A 27,906-nucleotide genomic window follows, 5' to 3' on the forward strand; every position below is an offset into this window, starting at 1 on the left:
GGTGGAGTTTTTCCTCGACTATGATTACTAAATTTAAATTACAATATGCATAGAATTGCACATTTTGTATTATCGCATTTCAGGAAATGTCGACCCGTCTAGACTCCCTTTTGAGGAGGTAACCATCTACGATGACATCGTATGCCACTTCTTCCTGGAGGACGAACAGACCGTGAAAGCTCGAGGGGGAGTGGTAATATTTGTTGGCTCTGGTTTGAGGTGGCAAGTGATAAAATGGGTGACCCCTCGAAACATGTCTTTCTATATCCACAAATTCCAGGTAAACCTTGCTGAGATATTAAATTACAAGTTGAATTTAAAAATGTAAACTCACAATTATTATTGTTAATATAATGTAACACACTGGACTTCATTTCGCATACTAACAAGGATCTGGCTTCTGGTCCTACGGCCATCATAATCCTCGTAGGACTGTGTGTGTGTGTTGTCCTGCGTCTTTCTCTCTATATGTGCTGAGTGTATGTTTACAGCCTCACATTTTTACCAAGGTAAGCATACTTTAATCCTCACAAATGTGTTTTATTCTTGTTATGTAAGGTGCTGGGCCTCGTATAGTGTGACAGGTGCAAAATAGCGTAACTGCTGACGTACCTAAAATTTAAAATTGAAATTCAAAATATAGCTATCAAGCCAATTGAAATATTGTAATGCTACAGGACAATTTTAAAAATTAAATTTCTTTCAGATTTTCTAACACTGGAATGTGTATTCATTTCGCATCTCATCATTGAGAACTCGGTAATACGTGTACAAGTTAATGAAACTTACATTAATTAGGAAATAACTACGTATCCTAAATGTACAAAAGTCGTACATTTTTCATTATTTAAAAATGAAATGAATTTATCAGGAAATAAATATTAGCAGATTTTCACTTTATATCAATTCAATGCTTGCCTATTTCCTCAGACAGCGCCAGAATTTTACGTTCTTGAATATTTTTTTTGGAAAAAATCGCAATTGGAACAATGTTATACTTCTGATCAGCTAGCTGCAAAATTTCGACCAGCATTGAGTAACGTAAGGGTCCGCATACTTTTTACATTATGTAGCTAAACGTATAGGTTATGAAACTTTTTTCTTCTTGTTCAGATATCAAACTAAAACTTGTAACTTACGATGTGATAGATATAAAATATTTATTCTATTGGTTCACGACTAGTGTTATTTACACAAACAGCATCTGAGAAAGAGAAACTAATGTAGCGTGTAAAAATGGTCGAAAGTTATTTATATTTTATCTGCCCAGGAGGTCCCAGTTGTTTAGGGTATTTTAAGAGACCATAGTGTGGAGGCAAAATAAGCCAAAAATGTGGGTGAAGGGGTGGAACTGCAACCCACGAGCCTCTAATCGAAGACACTGCTCACTGGTTTGTATGACGATACCAACTTTTGTACCTAATATTACTTTAAAATTTATTGACATTTTAACAATAACACTTTCAGTATATTCTTCATTAGATCGTACTTTTTTCAATATAATAGTCAAAAGAGAGATATGGTTACACACCTGAAGTTGTAATATTTTTAGAAGAAAACACACACACATACAAATTAAGAAATCGTGTCGTCACTTTGACGTAATCTTTAAGTAACTTTTTAAACTATTTCAATTTCCTTATTTTCCCTTTTGTTGTTTCCCTCTATCACAGATATTCATACATAGTTTACTTCAACCGGCCCCAGACATTTCGTTTTGTTAAAATCGCCTTTCTCGATGTGCAACACTTCTTCAACAACTTTGGTTTTCTTTGTAACAGGCTTTCAAAAATGTATGTTACATTTACCAGCCATGTTACGCATGTGCCTTAACATAAAACTTAAGAAAAGATCAATAAATAATACATACTACCCTATGCGATAACAACCCGCGTTGAATAATCTACTGCGCATGACCTCACGATATCTTGAAACCAACTGAAATTTTCGTTGCGTTGTTACTTCAAGATATAAGTGAATTATCAAATGAAAAATCTTAACAAAATTGGTTGCGGAAGAAAGGGTACAGCCTTTGATCATTGTAGAGTGTGCAGTCTATCCAGACAAGTAATTGCGGCATCTCTTTCAGAGTAGGTTCATTGGCTTGTCGGTTATAGGGGCTATCCACCGGAAGGAAGTGTCTTCGCGCGAACGCCATAGTTGTAACACAATAACTTCCGATTCCTAGGCTAACAAAATGCTGCTCAAGCGAGTTAAGATTGTGCCATATGGTAAAGAAACGAATGGATGTGTAACAGTAGGTTGTAAAGGCTAATAAATAATCTTTCACAAATATCTCTTCATCCATTTCCTCGAGATCTAGGACCCCAAAATAATTGCATTCAAGCTGTCAGATGTGAAGAATGGAAACCCATTAGCAGCAGTAGACTCCGCAGTAATCACAACGGAAATGCATGATGATGATAGAAAAAAAAAGTGACCGAGAAAGTATTCTGTCCCAATTCAGACTGCAGGAAATCTAAGTAATGGCGTTAGAAAGGGAAGTATTCCCTACGTATGTTTTTAATACCATAAGTGTCCGAACTTTATTAAAATTAGAAGTTTCTATTCCAGGAATGCACCTGACGGTTAACTTGTGTATAATTACAACTTTGTTCTGTAGGGTAATTTTGAATATTTTCTGTCCTGAAAACCTTCCAATTTAATGGGAAAATAACATTTATATCTCGTCTTGAACGTCAGGATTTTAAAAATTTCCCGTCCCGACCAAACTTTTGCGTCCCGCACCCGAAGTAACCACTTCATTAAAGATAAAAGTAAAATAATTTTAAAAAATATATATTTTCTCTTTCTGTTTTAGCAATTTGAGCAAAAATTTACTTTTCATTTCAAAAAATGTTCGGTCACAGTCAGTTAGGCTATACGTTACTTTCTTCAATAACGCATGAACTGAATTAAATGTAGTGTAACCATAAAATAAAATTGTGTAACCGGAAAAAATAAATCTTTGTCAAAACAGAACATTGATGGATTGAGTTTGTGTTTTAAGATAACTTTACGCACAGTAAGGCTAATCGGGACTGGACCTAAAGTTTAAATTGGGAACCGAACCACCGTATGCCTCTACCGGGTATCGAACCCAGGACCCCTTCATTGAAAGGCGACAACATTACCACTGCGCCATTTGAGAGGCTTTTGAAACCAGAAAACTAAGTTTGAATATCATTTTTAAGTATTCTCTTTTGCATATGTAATCTCTGAAACATTGATAGAAAAGGGGTCCTAGATTTGAACACTGGCCAGCAATAAAGTATCATTGTGCTTGTCCCATTATTTATTTTTTTCAGTTTACTATTCATCTTCATCGTCATGATTAACATATTAGTAGAAATTGGACTTAAATAACAATGAGTGTTTTGTATTTCAAAAGGGAACGGAACCAGAAAGTGTGTATTACCGCATCCCGCTGACTCGCCCTGACTGAAGAAAGAAGAAAAAAACTTGTTTTCCACTATTTTTTGTAGGTACATTTCGCAATTTTTCACTTAAAACGTAAGATTTATATGATATATTCGCTTGCGCTGTGTATTAAAATTCTTTATATTAAATACATAGGCCACAAATATAGCAAAATGTAACGACGGCTATCAAATGGATCTCATCCTGTAATAATCCCTTATTACTTCCTAGTTGCTCATCCATAATTTGTATTCATGTCCAGATATTATTAGAATAATTAAATCAAGAAGACGTAGGTGGGCAAGCCATGTGGCACGAATGGGAGAGGAAAGAGGAGTTTACAGGATTCTTGTTGGGAAACCTGATGGTAAGAGACCTGTAGGAAGGCCAAGACTAAGATGGAGGGAGAACGTTGAGATGGATCTAAAGGAAATCGGTAGAGATGGAAAAGAGTATGTAGATCTAACTCAAGATAGGGACAGATGGAAGGCCTGTGTTGCTGCAGCCATGAATCTTTGGGTTTATGAAGGCTAGAGAGTGAATTAGTTAGTTAGTTAGTTGCTCATCCAATGGACGTAGAAAACCCTCTACTTTGTCCAGATATATAAATTTTTCTCCTAGTTATTAAGTGATTTTACATGATCCATTTCACCGCAATTATGCGCTTGAATTACCCGGCGGCAGAGAACCGGAAGTTGTTGTGCTACAGTTTCAAAATCGATTGTGCCATTCGATATGTTTTTGATTACTCGTGGATAGACCCTTTATACAGCAGTAACCGTCGCACTTTCATACCAAACGTTACTCCCAATATCTCAATGTGACGACATAGTTTTAATAACTCATAACGTAATATGGCATTGTATAGTTAATAAGTGTTTTATGTAGTGGTGGTGGTGACTTGGTGTTTATGCACACTTTATGCACATTAAGGAAAATCGGGACTGGACCTACAGTTTAAAGGGGGATCAGAACCACTATGTGCTTCCACCGAGTATCGAACCTGGGGCACCTTGATTACAAGGCGACGACGCCACTACTGCGCCATCGGGGAGGTCAAATAAGTGTTTTATGAAGGAAATATATTATGAAGAATTTGTGTGGAATAAATAGGGGCTGTTCAAGTACCCTTTAACACTTCCATTCCCCCGCTTCCTCCGAACCTGAATGCATAGAACTATCGATTATGGATTGTTTTTGCTCTTTGATATTGTTTTCAAATATCTCAATAGAACTTATAATTCCTTCAACCAAATATGGTTCGGAATGATTTATCCATCTGATATTTTTCCCTTCGTCTTTGTGGTAAACAGGAGGAGAATTAAATAATACGAAGTCTTCTAATTAGGAATTTTGGTGTGTAATAATATTAACGTTACATACTCAAGTTGTACTTTTTAGTTTAAATACAAAAATGGTTTTGATCCCAGACAATGAGACAAATACGGAGACATAGAGGTGTGCAAGTTATGCATACTTTGAAAAAATCCGCAACGTATGCGATGAATATACAAATTTTCTTCTTTCAGACCTTTCCCTTTCACCTGCAGCATACTCACTCATATGACATACACCCTCTGTTGCGGGCGCCGGTCAACATAATGTGCAGGATGATCAGTAATATGGAAATAGGGAAGAATGTAAGTACACCCTTGGAATTTGGTTGGTATTATTTTTGAGTGGTGAGTTAACGTTTAAGTGGTGGATATTATTTTGTGTTGGAAAAGTAAGAGTTCTGTTTGAAAATGTAAGTATTTTTTCAGGATATTCAGATATAAAAGATGAACATATTGTTGATATGCGAGGAATTTTCGTGCGCAAAACTTCTTACATGTAAAAGCATATATGAAATGCATAGCTTAGCACTAAATGGTCTTGTATGTTTTAATCTCTCTCTCATGACTCCGAGTTTTGGAGGTTTATACTCGAGATACGTTATACGTGGTCTACCTTCCCATCACGTTCATCTAGGTTTAGCATTGAAACTCCATCTTATCGGCTTATTCCTTTAGTATCTTTCTCTGTAATACTATCCACTGTAAATTCTTATAAATGGATTTCAGTGCGTCAAAAATCCTTTGCATTGTGGCCATACGGTAAGGACGAGGCAAACGGACACCCTAAGGAGATATTGAAAAATAACTATCCAACTGTTTATTGAAAAATTACAATTATGGTCGATATAGAAAGTGTGAACATTGAGTTAACAAATAATACTATGGATAATTCAAAATAATGAACGTTGGCCTCCAAATTGTTAAATGAATCAGTGTGTGTAGCAGTGTCCGTTTTCCCCACCATAGCGGGGCAGATGGACATGTGGCACTAGCAAATGGACACTAGCTCATTTATGAACTGTCATCACTCTCACAAGAAGAACACACAAAGTATGGGTCATTTCCATTCGCAACTCACTTTACGTGGAACCAGATAGAATACACTAAGCACTGGACCCAGTGTTGACCCTGCTTGTACACACCGTTGCATACACGGCACACATCTTTTGCGGTGCGTTTAACATGCTTTGCCTTTCTTGTTTGATTTGCTGCAGTCAGTTTTTTTTTTCTCTTTGAGGCGAGCGATGAAAGAAGGATCCGTTAATAAGTGCGATTCTACCGTTTTTCCTTGGGACGAGGCATCATCGTCTGTCGCTAAAGGTTCTGGTGATCGCTGATCTTGACCATTCACTTCATGGACAGTTCCAGGAATAAAGGAATGCTCAGGCAGGCGTTGTGGATTAAATGGATGTATCCCACACGCATGAAACTCATTTACTGCATTCCCCACTGAGGCCGCACGATTCCAAGCCTCTGCAAAAATGCCACCAAAGGCCACTTTATTGATACCTTTCCCCGGATTTCTTCGCACGTAAACTCTACAGCTGTCGTTGTAAAATGTTTTAAGTGGCCCAAAGAACGAAACGTCGAGCGGCTGAAGTTTGTGTGTGCTGTGTGAAGGTAAACACAGAAGGTACACGTTATTGGCTAATGCCTTCTCCAGAGTTGATGGATCTGAACAATCCGATCCGTGTCCATCAGGAAAGAGCACTACAAGACCGGAGGGTTTGAAACTAATGAAATGGTCTATAGAATGAGCAAACTCTTCCCATTGCATGTAGCCACTATCCGAAAGACCTATTTTCGTCTCACGAGACATACCAATTTCATAGTTCTCATTATATCTTCGACCCTTCATGATAACAAAAGGAGGCACTTAATTGGCAGTTGCAGATACACGTGCCATAACACAGATTGTTTCTCCCCTTTCACAATTCGTTTGGCTCACGACTTATCTTTTGCCCCCCATTGATATGACTCGTTTTGGTTTGTAGATCAGTTGCAAGCCTGTCTCGTCACAGTTGTATATATTGGCAGGTTTGTCCCACATTTTGTGTTCGTCTAGCAACTTTGATAAATTATTGTAAAATATGTTAACGCTTGCCTTAGATACTCATTTAGCGCGAGCATATGACAGACCCTCTGCAACACGCAAGCTGAGTTCCTTGTGACGAGATAAAAATCCTTGTTTCAGTCCTTTCCTGCCATTTGTATATCATTAAACGAATGTGGCAAACCATTTGTAAATGCTTACCGATATATCAAACTGTGGAGTTCCTTATAGGCCAAACCATATCCTATAGAATCAAGTTTCAGAAGGTGCTCCACCACTTGTACCTTCACTGCATTTGAAAGCGTAGTGTGCTGGCCAAATATCGGAATTTGCACGTTGCTACTCACCCGTCTCCGTAAAGTGTTCCGCGGAACAGACAATGTTCTTTCGGCTGTAGCTAGAGGCATACCATCTTTTACTGCTTTAACAGCCCTTCTGCATATTGTCATCTGTCCAGGAACAGCGGTCTGTGGTTCGTTCACGATGTCGCACCATCCTGTAACAAGGACATATTATTTTAGAAACGCATACATCTGAAGGGTAAAACATGTATTACATACAATTCACACATGCCCTTTCGACTTTGAGTCAAATGTAGATTAGTTGCTGAATTACGTAATATCTTATAGTATTTAAATGATATGCACTTTATGCATGTCCGTTTGCCCCAACACAAGCCTGTTCGTTCGCCCCGCCTGTAGCCTTGGGCTTTACATTTTCGAAAAAGCCCACCAGATGGCAGCAGGATGTTGACACAGGCTGTGTATGTTGAGGAAGAAATGCCGTATCCACACTACAAAGCACAACTTTGGCGGGAGCATCATAATACACGCAATCCTTATGTTCCGCACACAGATTTTTACTGTTTAGGTTTTTGCTAGTACAATTATCCTTACCTGGTCAGGTTTTACGGCTGGATTGGCGTTCTTCAAGATTTCAACCGATGTTCAACACACCTTCTCGCCAACGTTCTGCTTCAAATCATAACGCCAACCGATACACTGTTGCAAACTTCAACGCCAAATTATTCGTATTTTTCTTAGGGACTGTCCGTTTGCCCCAGTGTCCGTTTGCCCCGTCCTTACCCTACCATGCAGGCGCACTTACAGCATCAGAAGAAATGAGAATGGTGGCTCAGGGAAAGCTGTAATAGTTTCCTTAGGACGGTCCCATTACACAGAAATGCATATTTGGGCAACAAGATCATTTTTATTTACATATTTTCCCTTTGTTACTGGTGAGAAGGGGCCACACTGGACGAACGACAGATTACAATGAACTCAATGTTCAGAACTATTATTCTTTATTGGAATAAGGACAACTGACTGTCTATTAAGACTTTGAATACCTTCGTAATACTTTTTCATTTTTCAGGCGGTATGAAATTGCAAATCTCATCATTTCCTCCCAGTTACGTCGCCAGGGAAAAGTGACGAGGGGTTGGGGAGGGTGGAAGGAGAGAGATAAAATATTTTAGGAGCCAGTCACATTAAGACGCCCGAAAACACTACCCCTCTTCCCACACACACATATATATAGGGTGTCATTTTAATGACGCCCACGGAGCACGGAAACGTATAGAGGACATCCTGATTCTAGTTGTCTGTGACACACTGAACAAATGGCAAACTCGTAAAAATGAAACAACTCAAAATTTCAAAGTAAGTAACTTATAATATAATGTACATTCAGGGCATTATGAGGCAAGTGACAAAAATGGTTGAGAAAACAGGGATATAAGTAGTAGTAATACGAGCTCTCCGACAACTGTGTTTATCTATGCACCGGATACACATGTAATAGTTTGCAACTGTGAACAGGGCAGTATATTCGCTACTGATTCATCATTAGATTGTTACTGTGGTTGTATGTGTTTTATCCGTAATGTAACAACATGAACCTCGGATACTTCTGTTATCAGCACAAAGGTACCACAAGGCATCTGAACACAAACCTGTAGATATAGACCTTGCAACGAGATTTGCAAATATTTGACAAGTAGCTGGGCGTAAACAGCCACATGTAAGCTGTAAGTCAGATAAAATGTATTGTTGTTGATATTTGACATGTAGGCTGAAACAAAATCCAATATTGACACTTCATCTTGAATACGTTTTTTACAACTTCTCATATCGTTGGTTCACTTTCCACTTCCACTGAGATGACTGCTGATCTTCCGGCTGGTAGGCTATGATGTTCGGTCTACTGGAGGCGTTTCTCGCTTCGTTTTACAGATAATAATGTGGTTGATAGATTGTCATTTTCCAGAAAGTTTGTGTGTTCCTTGCAACCTTGCCGTGCGCTGTTTCGCAGCAGGAAATGACGTCACAGATACGATCAAATGTTGTGTTGGGTTGTAAGCATCCAGGCGGCAAAACGGTCTTTTTTGAACGGCTGTAGCGTCGAATCGACGGAGCAACGAGAAAATGTTACTGAGAAAAGTTGTTTGTTTTGATGTCCTCAATACGAATCTGTGGTTCGTGGGCGCCATTAAAATGACACCCTGTGTGTGTCTATATATATATATATATATACGTATGTGTATGTATGTGTGTTTCTGTGTGTTAGTGTAAACATCTAACAAAAACACTTATTATTATTATTATTATTTTATTCATGTATGGTATTTTGTGTTTTTCCTTTATATAGTGTGGACGTTTACTGCCTAACTTTAGTTCTAGATAACGAGTTTATCTTCTTATGATTCGTCTTAATAAAGGCATTAAAGGGCCTCCCCGATGGGTCAGTTGTTGACCCGGTGGAGGCACATAGTGATTCGGATTCTACTTTAAACTGTAGGTTCAGTCCCGATTAGCCATACTGTGCATAAAGTGAACTTAAATCACTAAATGAACAAACCAACCAATAAAGGCATTAATTCCTTTTTTATTAGTGGTAACTGCCGTAAGTGGCATTGTTTCTAATGTCCTATTTCAGTATTGGAATAGAGTTAAAAATGGTCAAATTTTTTTTTTCCATTTACAATTTTATAATTCATCGTCTTTCTTGAGATGGTTGGTTGAGTTGGTGTCATAAACGTGCCTCCATCGGGAATCGAATCTGGACCCCTTGCTTGCAAGGTGACGACGCTATCACTTCGCCATCGCAAAGATCCCTTCTTGAGATGAGACTACTTATATAAATATTCAAGTTATAAGAAAATTAATATAAATTACGAAAAAGTGTTTCGAAGAGTAGAATTTTCTTGCAAAATAAATACAACGTTGAAATAAATTAGTTTTCTTAAGCATCAGAAACAATGAATGTCACTTAGTGAAGTGCAGTTCTCGTATGGAATAATTCTGCTACACAGAGGTGTCCATCCCCTAACAAGACCAATGGCGCATCCCCCAAGAATCACGCCATGTATCCCACCTAATCATATCATTCACACCTTTAAACCATATTGTAATCATCACAAATTATTTAATTACGACAGCGCGTCTACCGAAATAAACTTTTTTTTTAGCTATACTGAACTCTATACATGATCTGCCTCTCCTCCCTAAACAGGGGTGCCATTACTCACCCTCCAAAAATCCTTCATGATAATCCCCGGAAATAGTTGGGATGAATACGTAATAATTGATGTCTATTTGAATGAAATACTCTGTTAAACTGTGCATATTTTTTAATTGTTCGATTTTTGAAAATAACGTAAAGCTAGCACATTGATTGGATAAATGTGGTAAATAAAATTATGTAAATATGTATATAAATAGAGTTTGTGAGTGGGTTTATAAAACTCAGAATTTGAGTCTCTAACACAAATTGTTACAAAATTTAAGATATTGATACAAAATTCATCCTTGGAAAACCAAATAACATGCTCCAGCCGTATGACTGATTCAATTATTGTTTCACGAGACATTACAGGATCCTAGCTACAAATTCTTAAGCTGGGAGGATAATATAATACGGTTACTCTTTCAAAGAACTCCCTCCCTACCGCAACACCGTTTTCGTGGAGAAAATATAATTATTTTGTACTGTAACAAGTTAAATTTGCACTGAATATGAAATCCACATAATTAATGACAAGAACTTAAAAATGCGAATTCGACAATAATTCACCTGCTTTAAATTAAGAAGGTTACCAACACCAAGCATTTAAGAAGTTATGTTATTAATAAATATCGAGAATATCACTTATGTCTTGTAATGCAGCTATAGTATAAGTCTTTACATTCACTTCATTAAAATGCCAAACACACATTTTCACAAGACACCATTGCGAGCGAAGCGAAGAAGAAATTTTTACAACAATTTATTTACAGGCTTTCAAGAATATTAATTTAATGGGGTGTCAATACTTTCTTAGGATCCCGAGATATTTAGTATTTTCCGTCTTCTCTTTTGGCACGTTCGGGGTCGAAAACGTGTGGATTCCATATCGGTAAACACAGTCTCAAACATTTAATGTTCGAACTCTATCTCCACTACAGAAATCCCTTGACAATCTACAATTTAACACTTTATCAAGAGCTTCCTATCTCCCCTTTTAAATGTAATACTCTTTCCTACCACGAAAATGTCCATGCCAATTTTAGACTCACTGTTGATATTTAAGAGTGGATATTACCTCCTCCAAGAAAATAACTTTGTCTCCACACCAGAATTTCCGCAACAATCTAAAACAATGGGAATACACAAGAATTAGATACCATCTCAATTTCATGCTCAATCCTCCTCTAACAAAAATACCCGCCATAATCTAATCATTGTAATTAATCATTAATCATAATTTGTTAATTAGTAAATAATTTATTGTATTTCACAGTATCTATTTTATTAAATACTTTATACACACTGCCAAAAACAAATAAACACATCATTTATCATATTCAATATAATTATTATTTACCATCCCATGTGCTGCTAAAATTACGCCTTTCTTGTATTCGCATATCAAGACACTAAAATAACAGTAACTGGGGTCCCACATGAAAAGTCTACTATGAACTGTAACGTACAAACTATAATATAAATTAAGGCACCCCCATACACACATAAACTGACTCTCTCTTGCCTTCTTAAACCCGAAGATCTATGACTGCAGCATCACAAGCATTCCATCTTACCCTATCCTGGGAAAGATCAATCCAACCTTTTACATCTTTTCCGATTTCTTTTAAGACTATCTCAACGTGATACGTCCATCTTCGTCTCGGTCTTCTCGCAGGTTCCTTACCATCAGGTTTCCCGACAAGAACACTGCAAACTCTTATTTTCCCTCCCATTCGTGTCAAATGGCCTGCACACCTAAGTCTCCATGATTGAATTATTATAATAATATCTGGCCATGAAAACAATGCAGTTCCAAATTATAGAACAGCCTCAAATCACCTGTCTTCTCATATATTTTAGGTCCAAAGATGTTTGTAAGGATGTTGGTTTCAATGTTCCTTTTTTAATGTAATGGACCAAGTTTAGCATCCATATATAACTACAGTCAAGATTACACTTTTTCATACTTGAACATTCAGATTATTAGATATTATACGAGAAGATAACATTATATGAAGAGAAAAGTAACACCTATTCCTTAATTAAGTTTCAAAATTAGTAATTTTATTAAGTAAATTGAAATTCCCTAAATTAAATGTGGAACATTTTCACCACAACCAGATAAATAATATGCTCAATATGAAGCGAATATTAACATCTCCGCTGAAACAGAGAATTAAGGTAAATTATAAAAAGAAGTAAAAAACAACCAAAACAAAAGAAATAAACATTTCAGGGTGAATTTCCCAAATTTACAGGTTCCCATATTCAAAGAAAGTATTTGCCTCCCCGATGTCTTAGTGGTAGTAGCGTCGGCGCCTCGTAATCAAATGTCCCGGGTTTTATAACAGGTGGAGGCACATAGTGCCTTTAACTCCACTTCCAGTTCCGGGAAGCATTACTATGCATAAGGCGGACTTAAAACACTAACTAAATAAGTAGTGGTATTTATGATATTACTGGGGCAAGAAAGGATGAGGTCATGCCTGTACTAAAATTAGGCTATGATGCCTATAAAAGCTTATTGCTCAAGTGTCCTCCTCTATCAAATTTAAGATTTTTGTACAAGAAAAGTTTTTGAGAAAGGATGACCCCCCTCTTAGATTGATTTGGCTACAGCTGTATCTGTCAGATTGTTATTCATAAGCTTGTTAAAAATATGTCTCTCTCGACACTGTTTGGGCTTCACTTAAAACTAATCTAATAAGCTTATAAGAGTTTTTTTTTATTACAAAGTAGTACACTGTAATATAATCTTATTAGCTACACACACACACACACACACACACACACACACACACAAGTTTACTTCTGGTCTATTTCTGGTCTACTTTTATTGCATCATGCTTTGTTTTCTGATTGGTTGGTTATGACATAATGTGCTGATGTGGTGTTTTCTGATTGGTTTAAGTAAGCAAGATTTCTATTGATTTTATACATCTATATAAGTCAGAGCACAGCGCTGATTTCTCACCTTTGCTGGATCGGCAGAGGAACCCACATTGCGGGGGATAGAACCTGGCTCAGCTGTGCTTATACAGCGCGTGGGTATTTTTATTTTGTTCGGTTTTCTCAGTTTGGTTTCGCGTAGGTATTTTTATTTTGTTGAGTTTTCTCAGTTTGGTTTCGCGTAGGTATTTTTATTTTGCTGGGTTTTCTCAGTTTAGTTTTGCGTAGGTATTTTTATTTTGCTGAGTTCCTCTGCTGGGCTTATACAGCGCGTGGGTATTTTTATTTTGTTGGGTTTTCTCAGTTTGGTTTCGCGTAGGTATTTTTATTTTGTTGAGTTTTCTCAGTTTGGTTTCGCGTAGGTATTTTTATTTTGCTGGGTTTTCTCAGTTTAGTTTTGCGTAGGTATTTTTGTTTTGCTGAGTTCCTCTGCTGGGCTTATACAGCGCGTAGGCATTTTTATTTTGCTGGGTTCCTCTGCTGGACTTATACAGCGCGTAGGTATTTTTATTTTGCTGGGTTTTCTCAGTTTGGTTTCGAGTAAGTATTTTTATTTTGCTGAGTTGCTCTGCTTGGCAGATACAGCGATATACAAGATCGATACATAACACACGCTATTAGGTCATTGCCTTTCTATGCCCCCATGCAGACATGCAATTGTACTAGGTCAGTGATTCTGTAGGTCACTGCTTCTATGGATCAATACTTATTCTGTCTTTGTGCGTGTAGGCTATTAGTTTTTTTACAACCTGTCATTTATTAAGTATAGAATTTTGATTTGAACCCCAGGAAATTGTATATAATAAACCTAGGATAAAAAATACCTACACACTAAATATATACACTAAGTAAACAAATTTAAGTAAACTAAACCTAATTGATATTTTATACTAAATATAGAATTTTAATTTAAACCCCAAGAAATCTTATATAATAAACTAATAATAAAAAATATTAACATATTAAGTAAACAAAGCATATTATTAAATACAATTAATATTTTATATTAAGTATAAAGTTTTAATTTGAACCCCCAAGAAATCTTATATAATAAATTAATAACAAAAATGCCAAATCAGAAATATTGTAATCAATGCAATAAGAATATATCTAGCCCTAATTGGGCTAGGCACCAAAAGAATTGTGATCCAAAAAAATGTAGAACACTTACAAAAATATGCCCAAAATGCCATAGAAAATATAACATAGAATATTTCTTACATAAACATAAAAATACTTGTTATGTACAACCATCTAGATATTCATCTGGTCTAAAAAGAAAACTTAAAACACCTGTTAATCATAAACCAGCAAAGCAGCCACGCTATGCACTTATTCATAGCAGTTTTAATAACCAACTAAAAGATTACCGTTTTATATCAGAACCAAAATGTGATATTAAGAATTTTTTAAACAAAATAAATCCTAATATGCAAGCTATTCTAAATGTACAAAATGGCTCTTATAAACTATCTTTCAAATTATTTACACAATATAAGAAACCAAACGGCACAAAATTTAAACAACCCCACATAACAGAAACTATAGCTATATATTCAAATACAAATTTAGACAAAATAATAAGCAGGTTGATAGAGCAATTGAATATTAAACATTCTGAGTTTGCTGCTAAAGAATCAGGATGGAGTTTATGTGGAACTCCACACAAGTTATATATTAATATTTCTAAATTTAACCCACTACAAGGTTCTACATATCTGCCATTACCTGTCAATATTAAAAACAAAAAAGCCGTGTTTAACATAGAAAATAATGATGAGAAATGCTTTCTGTGGTGTATTTTAGCTGCTTTGTTTCCAGTTTTAAATAATCCAGAGAGAATAAGTTATTATAAACAGCATGAACAAGATTTTAATGATGCAATGGAGGGCTTAGAATATCCAATGTCCGTTCAGAATATTGATGAATTTGAAAAAAAGGCCGGAGATATCAATGGTAAACCATTATCTATTAATGTATTTATTTGTTCTACTGGTGCTGAGAATTGCTTGATAGAACCTCTCAGAATTAGTACACTTAATGATGATTTTGCTATTCCGATTGATTTGCTTTTAATTGAGGGGGATGGCACATACCATTATACTCTAATACATAGTCTTGAAGCTTTAGTAAGAAAACAACTAGACAAATCTAATAGAATATTCAAGTTGTGCCGAAGATGTTTAACTGTATTTGATGGTCAAGAAATGGTAAATGGGGTTAGTGAAGTGAATACAGAAATTGCTAAAAACAAGTTAGTTGAACATTTAAAATATTGTGGCAACCATAAACCTGTTCATATGGTTATGCCTAAGCCAAATGAAAATGCAAAATTCCAAAAATTTGAAGCTTTGTTGGAACACCCAGCATATATAGTTTGTGATTTTGAATCAAACCTCAAACCCCTTGCATTTTGCAGCCCAGATCCGGATGAATCTTCAAGTACATCATACCAATTACATGAACCTTCTAGTATTTGTTATATAGTTATACAGAATGGTGTTGCTAGTAATCCACACTTATATATGGGACCAGATACTATCAAAGAATTTGCACATAGAATAGAAAATGAGTGCTATGACATGGCATATAATATCTTATTAAAATCAAAACCTATGCTGCCTTTAACAAAAAATCAGATTGAAAATTTTAACAATACAGAAAAATGCCCGGTATGTGATTTTAAATTTTCAGATACAAATATCACGGTAAAACACCATTCCCATACAAATGGTAAATTCTTAATGGCTCTGTGTAATAGTTGTAATATTAAGATCCAGAGACCAAAATTTGTCCCGATATTTTGCCACGGGGCATCCAATTATGATGTTCATCATCTGATCAGGTACGAGGTGTTCGACAAGCGGAATTTAAATATTTTAGCAGAAAATGATGAGAAATATATAGCTATTAGCAAGATAATTAAAGTTAATGATGTTCCTATTCACTTAAGATTTCTTGATTCATACAGAATTTTGTCGGCTAGCTTGACTACTCTGGCCAGTCAATTATCTGATAATCAATTTAAAATTACTTGTGACACGTGGTGCTGTTGCCAAAAAAGTCAAGGGCATTGGTAGAGACACTGTAGATAGAGAGCTCAGATTTGAAGATTATGAAAATTGTCTCAAATCACAGAGGTTAATCAGAACATCAGAATGCAGAATCCAGAGTGTGGATCACTTGTTGAATACTATTAATGTAAGAAAAATAGCTCTAGACCCACATGATGATAAGAGATGTATTTTATCATGTGGCATACATACTCTACCATGGGGCCATTGTGACTTGAGAAGTGGCAAACAATGCCCAATTACAGAGCATGATTTAAAATAAATAAACATGCCAATGAATTTATTTGGATTCAAAAAACAAGCTATTATGGACTTGCCGACACCAACACCTTCTCCTAATATACAATCTATAATATCTAAACTAAGTGGTTTGTTAATTATTAATCTAAATAGCATACTTACAGATGTTGATGATAAAACAGGTAAAACATTATACATATTTAACAATAATTTAAACCATTACCAATTACCTATAGGTGGTCAATTATAATTTATTACAACTCCCGAGGGCAATGTCAAGGTTTCAGTAGGGAGAAATATTTATAGAATTAAGCACTCAAACATGGTTTCTGGTACTGTATATACTGTCTCTGCCGGTGACTGTTTATATATTGAGGTCCCAGGATATTATGACAAGCTTATACCTTTTTTTTATAGAATTAAGAATTAGATATTTTATAATAAATAACCACTAAAATAAAAAAGCAAAAATGCCTAATGATATATTTGGCCATACAAGGCATGAAGATCACAGTGATGAGATTCTGACGTCAAGCATCAGAAGAAAGATGATAGTGGTAAATATAAGAGTAAAATCAACGATTTTCAAGACGTAGGGTCGTATATAAACAACCATGAAACGATCAATCGTTGACGATCTTAAATTAAGAGACTATCTTGTAAAGACATTTCAACGTATGTTGAACGATGTTCCTATATACGATGTTCCTATATAAACGTTTCAACGTAAGTTGATTCGCGATTAGTCAAACATGTCAAATGTAACTGCTATTAGTAAACGTACGAGGAAAATAAGTTTTGTAGAAATTATCTTCTCAATAAGAATACTATATTACTTCCTTTATTACATTAAATATTAATTAATTAATTAATTCTCTAGCCCTTTTGGTTCTGAAAATTCGTGGTTACAGTTCAATTTGTACTTATCCTGAGCAAAATTTATATATATTCAATTCCAATCTTTACAGATTTCTTTTAGATCCATCTCTATCTTCGTTTTGGTCCTTTACCATCAGGTTTCCCAACAAGATTCCTGTAAAATCTCCTTTATTCCTTTCTCATTCATGCCCATCTAAGTATTCGTGATTTAATAATCAATCTAATAATACTCGGAAATTAACATAAATTATGTACTTCTAAATTATGTAACCTTCTCCATTCACTTGTTTCTTCATCCCTTTAAGGCTAAAATATTTTCCTAAGGATCTTATTTTCAAATACTCTCAATATCAATAGAAGAGATCAAGTTTTCGCATCCACAGGCACAATTACTGTTATTGTATATTTTAACATTTAGTATCTTAGATATTAAACAAGAAGACAAAAAAATAACATGCATTAAGTATTTTTTTTTCATTTATTCTTTAATATCATTTTCATTTCTAAGTGTTACTCAAATTTAAAAACTAGATTAAACAAGTTAGTTTCGACCTGTACTTTTCTCTTTACTAACTTTCTTACTTGCTTTAAAAAATATTTTAGCATTATTCTTAATTATATTTACATCATCTGCATATGCTAAACAGTTGAGTCACATTACTTCGTTAGTTTTTTTACCTTCCTAACAGCATATTCTAAGGCAAAATTAAAAAGCAATAAATATGATGCATCTTTGTTTTATAACCTTTCATGAATTGTACATTTGTCAGACATATTAACAAGATTCGTAGGTATTCCAAATTCGAATAATTTATCTTTTTAGCATCTTTAACTTCAATCAAGTTAGTTTCTAGAACTGTAGGTTCTGCTTCATTTATTTCTGATTTATCTCCTACATGAACATTTAAAAAGTCATTAAAGCAATTCTTCCATCTATTTAAAATAGTCAGCCATTATTCATCAAGTTTACTTTAGGATGCTACGCCTTTCTAAATTCATTTGCACCTCTAATACTTTTATTTCAATTGCATTAATTTTACTTTTCAAGTAATCTCTTTTTTGTTACTTCTAAACATACTGTTCTTTAACCACCTAAGTCTATTTCTATTAGGTTATGCGAACCATTGCTTACTTTTTCTTGGTCTATACATTATTTAACTGTTGATTCTATTCTATTATGTACGTACTCCCAATTCTTATTTAAGTCTGTTTCATTTAAATACTACAGAATAAAAAAAATATACAATGCTATAGGTTGAAGTTCATTATGTGGAAATAAGTTTTATTTTTAAAAAGTTCATTCTATGCCAGAGATTGTATTGTTTTTATAGTGCCATGTGATTTCATAACTAACTAACTCTCTAGTCTTCTTAAACCCAAAGGTTCATGGCTGCAGCAACACAGGCCTTCGATTTATCCCTATCTTGAGAAAAACTCTATATATTCTTAACCATCCCTAGCAATTTCCTTTAGATCTATCTCAATATTGTTCATCTATCTTGGTCTAGGCCTCTTACCATCAGGTCTCCCAACAAGAATCCTGTAAACTACTCTTTCCTCTCCTATTCGTGCTACATGACCTGTCCACCTAAGTCTTCTTGGTTTAATTATTCTAATAATATCTGGACATGAATATAAATTATGTAGTTCTAAATTATGTAACCTTCTCCACTCATCTCTTTTAGGTCGAAATATTTTCATAACAATCATATTTTCAAATATTCTCAATTTATGTTCAACCAAGTTTCACATCCATATAATACTTCAGACAAAATTACTGTTTTGTATATTTTAACTTTTAGTTTCTGAGAGAGAAGTAACGTGCATTTCCTGAATTGAGCCTACTTTTTATTTTATTTCCTCTTTAATATAATTTTCATTTGTTAATATTACTCCAAAAATATTTGAATTTGGAAACTAGTTCAAATAAGTTGTTATCATGTGTTTTCATTAGATATTAAATTTAGAATTTTTTTTAATTAAACGAAATAGGTTGTTTGTTAATATAATATTATTTCATGTGATACATGTTTGTTGTCTGTGTTGATGTTTTTTTTTTGTTTTTTTTTTAACAGGATTCGACTTCTTGGGTTACGTTTTTGGAGAATATCACGCATTCTATGTTTATAAGTAATTATATTTTTAATAGAAAGCGTATCTTTTATCAATATTTTATAAGATTTGATCACCTGCAATAGTTAATCCGTTTATCTCCTCGTTCTATCACCTTAAGAAACTCAAAATATAAAATTTTCCTTATCCTCTGCTCACACATTTTCTTTTTTCACATAATCTCTATCTCGATCAATTATATCCCTACCTCTTAGAAACATGTTCCCTACTTTCTTTAAATGTACAACAGTCGCAGCAAGAGACAAAAAACAAATTAAAATAAAGCAATTTAATCAATTAAATACTACAAGAATAAATTTACGCTGTGTGTGTTACCTTCTTTGAAAAAAATAATTGCAATTAAGAAATTATTAGCCCCGTCTAGTTCGCTGGACTTTTAGAAATATAGTGGAGCACAGGTACATCCCAGCACCAGGCAGGTACAGCAGAACTATATTCAACCAAATAGACGAAGAGCTGTATTCAAGTTCAAAAAATTCAACAATTGCCTCTGCTTTAAACATTCATTTGTTTAGTTAACTCGCACCACACACTACACCGCTCTAGAACGTAGTACTACACATGCAGACACAAAATACACTACTTAACACCAAATCAACAAAATGGACGAATTAATGTTGCTCTGTGTAACGTTTATCTGTGGTGTAAGAAACTAGACGCACATAAGTAGTAAGAATATATTATATTTATAACCTCAATTTACTAATCGGGGAATTCACAATTCACGTAACTTTGTTACAGGCGAAAAAGGTGGTCATCATCAAATAACTCGAGACAGAATTGAAAAATCGTGACAATAATCGATACTCGGAGGTTTTTGGGGTCGCTGATTACGAATCTGACAATATTTTTACCAAAAACAAAATGGCGGATCCAATATGGCGGCCAAAAATTCACAAATATTCATAAATAAATATTAACGAAAATCGTTACCTTGGGGTTTTCGGGACCGCTGATTACGAATCTGACAATATTTTTCCCAAAAACAAAATGGCGGATCCAACATGGCGGCCAAAAATTCACAAATGTTGATAAATATTAATGAAAATCGTTACCCGGGGGTTTTCGTGACTGCTGATTACGGATCTGACAATATTTTTTTTCCAAAAAAAAATGGCGGATCCAATACGGCGGCCAAAAATTGACAAATGTTGATAAATATTAATGAAAATCGTTACCCGGGGGTTTTCGGGACCGCTGATTACGAATCTGACAATATTTTTTCCAAAAACAAAATGTCGGATCCAATATGGCGGTCGAAAATTCATAAATATTGATAAATATTAACGAAAATCGGTACTCGTGGGTTTTAAAAGTGTATAAATTTTAAAATATTTTTTTAAAAACAATTTTTATTGCAGTATACAGTTTCTACCGTGAAAATTTATTTAAGCAAAATGTTTTATTACATAGATATATAATTTTAAACTGACAAAGAAATGTGTTTTAATTTTTATTACTAAATGATTTAAAGTAAATAAATTATTAATACATTTAATCGCTTTCAATTTCGTAATTGCTGCCATCTCCAACATCTGATTACTCTACTTCACTTTCGGTGTCGGTATCGGTATCATTAATTATCATTTGACGTGCTTCTAGTGACAGTGATCTTTTATTTTTATGGGAGGATTTTCCGAACACTTGAAACATATGGATCGGAGCTAAGTAATAATCGATGAAATAAGTCGCTCATTGTCGCTTCTCGGTTATGTTTTCTGGAGAAATCTTGTCTATATTTTTTTATTAGCTTGTTACTCGCTTCTTGCGCTTCCTCAAACATCTGACCAATTGTCACCAATTAACTTAACAAAATTGTATTTAAGTTATTCACTTAATTTAATCGTCATAAACGATATCAGCATTAATATTTATTTATAAATAATGTAATTAGTCCAAACGTTCCCTTCAGTAAATTTGAATATAATTATTTCAATTTATTATTTGATTATAAATAATTATAATCAAAATTAATATTTATCAATATTTGTGAATTTTTGGCCGCCATATTAGATCCGTCATTTTGTTTTTGGGGAAAATATTGTCAGATTCGTAATCAGCGGTCCCGAAAACCCCCGGGTAACAATTTTCGTTAATATTTATCAACATTTGTGAATTTTTGGCCGCCATATTGGATCCGCCATTTTGTTTTTGGGGAAAATATTGTCAGATTCGTAATCAGCAACCTCAAAAACCCCCGAGTATCCATTTTCAACAACATTCATTAATATCTAACCGATTTTCCACCCACGTACGTAAAGTAAAAGTAAAGTGTTCCCCTGTGCATAGCACCTCGCCTCACAGTGGGATAGAATCGAAAAAAGCTGGCCATTGGGGAAAAATCGAAAGTCCCAGTTTAACGTTTCCTTGTGTACCGACCGTTAGTTGGAACCCCAAAACACAAGGAAAACCGGTTTTCAAGTGTTTGATGCCACTCAGCAGTGAGTCAGATCATTTCAAATTTCAACCTGCAAGCGGACGCGTCTAACAAAAATACAGAGTGTATGTAAAGTGCCGGAGAAATAGTGCGCTATTATCGGCATAATATATGATATTAGTATAAATTGTTTCGGATTCTTTTCTGCAAGGTATGTGTAATACGATAATTAAATCCAAGTTTATTCATAATTAACTGTAAATTAGTTATTAATAATTAAAGACACTCATGTTTTTTTTAATTTAATGAGAACATTTTTATAAACATTGAGCAAAACGTTAACCACTTGACTTCACTCGATCGATGATTCTCACTGGAAAATGTTTGTTGAACCCTTAACTTTCGATATTTCAAAGAATTGGCTGCTACAACCTGCTACCCTAGTATTAAGACTAATTGTTTAAACAATGTGCAGTCATAAACAAAATATAAAGAGAACAAAGTTAAGGGTTCAACAAACATTTTCCAGTGAGAATCATCGATCGAGTGAAGTCAAGTGGTTAACGTTTTGCTCAATGTTTATAAAAATGTTCTCAATAAAATGAAAAAAACATGAGTGTCTTTAATTATTAATAACTAATTTACAGTTAATTATGAATAAACTTGGATTTAATTATCGTATTACACATACCTTGCAGAAAAGAATCCGAAACAATTTATACTAATATCATATATTATGCCGATAATAGCGCACTATTTCTCCGGCACTTTACATACACTCTGTATTTTTGTTAGACGCGTCCGCTTGCAGGTTGAAATTTGAAATGATCTGACTCACTGCTGAGTGGCATCAAACACTTGAAAACCGGTTTTCCTTGTGTTTTGGGGTTCCAACTAACGGTCGGTACACAAGGAAACGTTAAACTGGGACTTTCGATTTTTCCCCAATGGCCAGCTTTTTTCGATTCTATCCCACTGTGAGGCGAGGAGAAGTCATGACATTCCCGAGCCAGTATTATTGATGTGACATTCTTAACAAGTTAATGCCCACACATAGCTGTAAGTACAAACATTCTTAACAGGTCAATGCCTTAATATTTACACATACATAAGCGCATCAATCTATACACACACACTCACACACATAGGAATGTTTTAGAACAAAAAGAATTTTCAGGAAATTTCCCTTAGCCAAGTAAACCACCAGTCCGCCTATGGTACCTAATAGACGACACCTTTGAGTTTCATAGTGATGGTATTTTATTTATATATCATGTCAGGTTAGAAAGAAAGTTCGCGCCTCAGTCAATGCGATAAGTTGTGTAATAATGTTGTCTGTTTCCGCGTTTGACTCATACCAATCGTACGTATATCGTCTCCTTCCTTCGCTCGCCTCATAAAGCTCGTCCATCCTATCAGCCAACTTTTTGCCTGCAGCCCGAAAAAGAGAATCGAGATTCTGCAAGTTTTTCATACCACTTATTTTGCGAATATTGTCCATAAAAATCATCTCGCACGGTAAACGAAATTCAGGCGCTATTTTGCTTAACTGAACAAGCCTCGCGACATCCTCACCTCCGTCGACTGTGTACTCAGAAATCTTGTACAGCAGTTCAAGTTGTCATTTTTACAAGATGTTATTTAAATAGAAGTTTCTCGGTATTTATATATAAATTTTCTCAGAAAAAAATACAAGTTAAAATTTAATAAGATTCTATTTACTAGAAAAAAAACACTTTTAAACTTACAATAATTAATAGAATATAACTTAAAAACAATAGTTATAATTATAATATTTTTCTTCCAGCTCTGGTATGTATATATAAATTTTCTCGGGAAAAAATTCAAAATTCAATACAAATACAAATTCATACAAATATCAGATTTCTTGGGGTTTAAATCAAAACTCTATACTTAATAAAACTATGACAAGTTGTAAAATTAATAGCTTACATGCACGAAGGTAGAATAAGTATTGATCCACAGAAGCAGTGACCTACAAATTCACTGACCTACCACAATTGCATGTCAGCACTGGCAATGACCTAATGCGTATTAATCTTGTATAACACACGGAGACAGATTGCAACAGCTGCAAGCCAAAACTCTAAATATAAACTAATTACAACTGGATGTAACAAATATCAAACTCTTTTATATAAAATATAAGATTCTTGTTCAGTATACCAGAAATATGTTTAATATAAATAATATAAAATTCGGTGTATCAAACCAAACAGAGCTATAATATGAGGAGCACTGGAACAACACGTATGTACTCTTCAACTATTCTCACAATATTAACTATTATAGTTAGATCCAGCTTTTTATATATGTAGCTAAACCCGGTCTGAGAAGCAAAAAAAAACGGGAAATTCCCGAGAATTTTGTTTTTACGGGAATTTCCCGAGGAGTCATACTTTTTACGGGAAATCCCCGAGGAGTCATACTTTTTACGGGAAATTCCCGAGGGCTTTTTACAAAAGTCTTCGATTAGACAAAATAGCACACTATAATCAAAAAGCTCTTATGAGCTTAGTTTTAAGTGTGGCCAAAACAGTATCGAGAAAAGCTTATTTTTAACAAATTTATAAACAGCAATTTTAGCAAATTCTGGTTTAGCCACATCAATCTGGGGGGGTCATCTTTTCTCGGAAGATTTTTTTACAAAAATCGTAGGTTATACACAGTAGAAATAAGATTTTATAGACATTTTGCTTTAGTTTTAAGTATTTCAATTCAATCAAAATACCTCATCATTTCTCGCCCCAGTAATATCACAAATTACTTTTTTATTTCAATTAAGTGTTGAAACATGTTCTTAGAGGTAAAATTGGTTTATCATAGGAACATAGACATTGTACTTTCTGTGTGAAAGGGTATTAGTTTATATTAGGTATTAAATATTCTGAACGGAAAATCTATACATACCTCAATGAGAGGGGAAGCATAAGGCATAATTTCAAAGCATTTAATCAGCCTTTGTTTTAAATTTTAATATCATGTGTTACGGTGCATAGGCTAATATGGATGTTTGGGAATCTCTAACCTGAATTAGATTACTCCTGCATGGAGTAAGTAAATACATAAAATAAAATAATTTCTCCCTTGTATTTCCTTCAGATGTTTTTCCACTATAGAAACATAGCAGGATTGCATGAGCATCTGGACCCAGCCATTTTACCAAAGGATTTGGGTGGACTCCTAGACGAATCAGAAGCATTTGAAGACATGGAGGAGTACATTGCACAAAGGGAAGGCAAATTAACAGGTGAGTTAAGTATTGAACAAATTGTCTATTTTTTTCTAATGTTCATAAGTTTCATGTTCATACGTGAAAGCCGTACTCCGTGACAGAGTTGTTAGCACGGTGCGCTACGACGCCAGGGGTCCCGTGTTCGAATCCACTCCTGGGTATTGTTGTTCTTTATGACTGTCCCTTCATCAATATGTAAGATATCATCACTCATCCTCAATCTGGCGAGTAGCCAAAGTGACACAAACGCGAAGCTAATTAGAAAAATCAAAGCAATCAAATTAAATCGCACGTAAACAAAATTTCAATTTCATATATATTTTTTTAATTTATTGCAATTCAATTCATTTGCGAGTAGCCAATTCCACATGAATCGTTCAACAGAAAACAGAATACTGTCAAACTTGCTTCCCTTTCCAGGTTTGTTACACCTGAACGTGATTTGCAATGTGATCTCTTTCGTTATCTAGAAAAGTGACTGGTAAAGTTTACATTGAACTTTGAAAACATCAAAATATATGTGAAAATATAGGACCGTCCAAGAGAAAACTGATTAAGGTATTCGACTTTCTTTATGTGAATTCTTCACATGAGTTTTGGAAATACATAATTTAAAGATATAAATTATTTGTACGATATGTAACATTAATCAATTATGAAAAATGGAAATAGAAGTAACAATTGTGAAAAAACACATAATATATGTTTCAGTTGTGTATATACCTCACTATATTTAACGATTCCATTTTTCTTGTTTTTCAGATTTGCACAGTTATGGATATGATAAATGATATAGAGAACAAGTATATATTTTGTACATGTATGTAATTTGTGTTCGATATTTCCAAAATAGACTCATTCCCACATATTTATAATAAAATATTCACTCTAGAGCCTAATATATCTTAATGTTACTCCGAAATGATCTGTAAATAACATTATACTCTTGTATCAACTATTTTACTGTTAATATTCTTTCAATAAATATCCTTGTTGGTAATAATATTGTTCCACGGAACTTTTTATAGCAGACAGGAGTGTTCAGGTTCAAAAAGCAAAGGACTTTAAATCCTAAACCCCATGCAAGGCTAAACGTCTGAGACATCTTGAACCATTAAGAAAAAATAATATAAATGGCAATACCAAACTTAAATTTCAAACAGTCCGTAACATTTCTTCACTAATTCATAAGTGGGTGCATAAACAATGTGTCAATAAAGGATTTTTCGACATTCGTTCTGAAAGAGGAAGGTAATTAATATCCTGAAATATTTACTTCCCTACGTTGTTTATGTGTGTTCGCAGTGGCGGCGATTATGGGGGTGAAAGGGGCAGTTGTGCCCGCAATTTATGCATCTCTTGCTCCCGCACGATGCTAAAACGTATCTGCCAAGGGAATTCCCCTACTTTGCCCCTCTTTGTTTTGGCACTTTGCCCCTCCACACTACCAATTTTGGAACCCAATCGCCGCCACTGGTGTGTTGTATACCTGTACAAGTATGGACGGATTTGGGAAGTCCTTTAGAGTGAAGAAATTGTTATTAGTTTTGACGCTAGACGTTTGATTTGATCTGACATCCACCTTACTCATTTCATGAAATTATGTAATTATTTCTTACTTGATTGTGGTCGGATATTATTGTATTTTCTTTTTTTAGTTATGCGCTCTTATAACATATCATGAGCCTGAGAGCCCGCATTCTTTCGAATCATTATTTAAAATAATATTCACTATGTTTATTTTCTGCACTTGACTTCGTGCACTGAAATGCAATAACCAAGAATTCAGTGATTTATTCGTTCACCCTAAACATATCGTCACATCCCTCCACAATTTACTCAACACATCCGAAAATGTTTCACAAAGGCACAATTTATCTTCACTTCAGCTCCAAACTTGCCCTTGCAGTCCCCAAAAATACTAACTTACAGCCCCTTCAGGTGGGAAATTCCTAATAAACCCTTGCTAGAAACACCCACAGTGACGCTTTCAAATTGAAGCAAGTCTCTGTGTTCCTCAGAATTTAGATTTTTGATCTCATGGCAATAGTTAGTATTGTTTCCATGAGCATCAAAAGCGTCATGCTTCTTACTACCACTCACGAAGACAGGTTTCTTGAACCCAAGTCAAAAATTACATTTTGCCGTTACGAAAATTAGTGTCTCGTGGATTACATGAAGCCGACGACAATATACTATACAACTAAAACAAAATCTAAAATGTCGCCATGTTCTAGGTATTTTGGTTGTAGTTTCCGTCAATGTTTCTTTCTCCATGAATTCCTTCATGTGTGAATTCTTTGCCAGGAAACCATCTAAGAGATTGGTTTTCATCAAAGATTAACCAAACAACTTAACATATCTCATATGAAGGAACAACGCAGAAAGGCACACTGAGGACAGCGCCTTCAGATGTTATGGAGATGTTTGGGTTATGTTCTTATGTATTTATGATCAGCACTACTGTAAAGGAATGGCTCACAAAAGTTAATTTACTTGTATGAAACTAAACATTGTGCTTAAGATAATAATTATAAAAAAGTATTTATTGTAAAATGCAGATATTTTGTTGTTAAAAATTAAACTCTTGTAAGACTTAAAATTTTATGTAAATTTAATTGCACTTTATGTTGAAGCCACACAGTAAATGTACAACTACTTTTCAAAATACGTGAATATAT

General features: G+C 34.6%; 1 protein-coding gene across 1 annotated transcript; it reads left to right on the forward strand.

Annotated features, from left to right (window-relative positions):
- Positions 1 to 127: 127 nt before the first annotated feature.
- LOC145979485 (uncharacterized) lies at positions 128 to 27,781 on the forward strand. The gene is made up of 4 exons (XM_083112406.1): positions 128 to 280; positions 4,950 to 5,060; positions 25,093 to 25,240; positions 25,988 to 27,781. Exons 1-4 carry the CDS (start codon positions 254 to 256, stop codon positions 26,014 to 26,016), a joined length of 315 nt encoding a protein of 104 aa, XP_082968532.1. The 5' UTR covers positions 128 to 253; the 3' UTR covers positions 26,017 to 27,781.
- Positions 27,782 to 27,906: the final 125 nt, after the last annotated feature.

This window comes from Lepisma saccharinum, chromosome 26, assembly GCF_977018435.1.
Source record: "Lepisma saccharinum chromosome 26, izLepSacc3.1, whole genome shotgun sequence".
NCBI classification, from domain to species: Eukaryota; Metazoa; Arthropoda; class Insecta; order Zygentoma; family Lepismatidae; genus Lepisma; species Lepisma saccharinum.

Bases quoted from the DNA above. Each gene is read 5' to 3' on its own strand.
- LOC145979485 (XM_083112406.1), top strand. From the start codon at position 254: ATGTCTTTCTATATCCACAAATTCCAG. The intron at 281-4,949 runs GTAAACCTTGCT...TTCTTCTTTCAG, and splicing joins TCTATATCCACAAATTCCAG to ACCTTTCCCTTTCACCTGCA. The intron at 5,061-25,092 runs GTAAGTACACCC...TATTTCCTTCAG, and splicing joins ATATGGAAATAGGGAAGAAT to ATGTTTTTCCACTATAGAAA.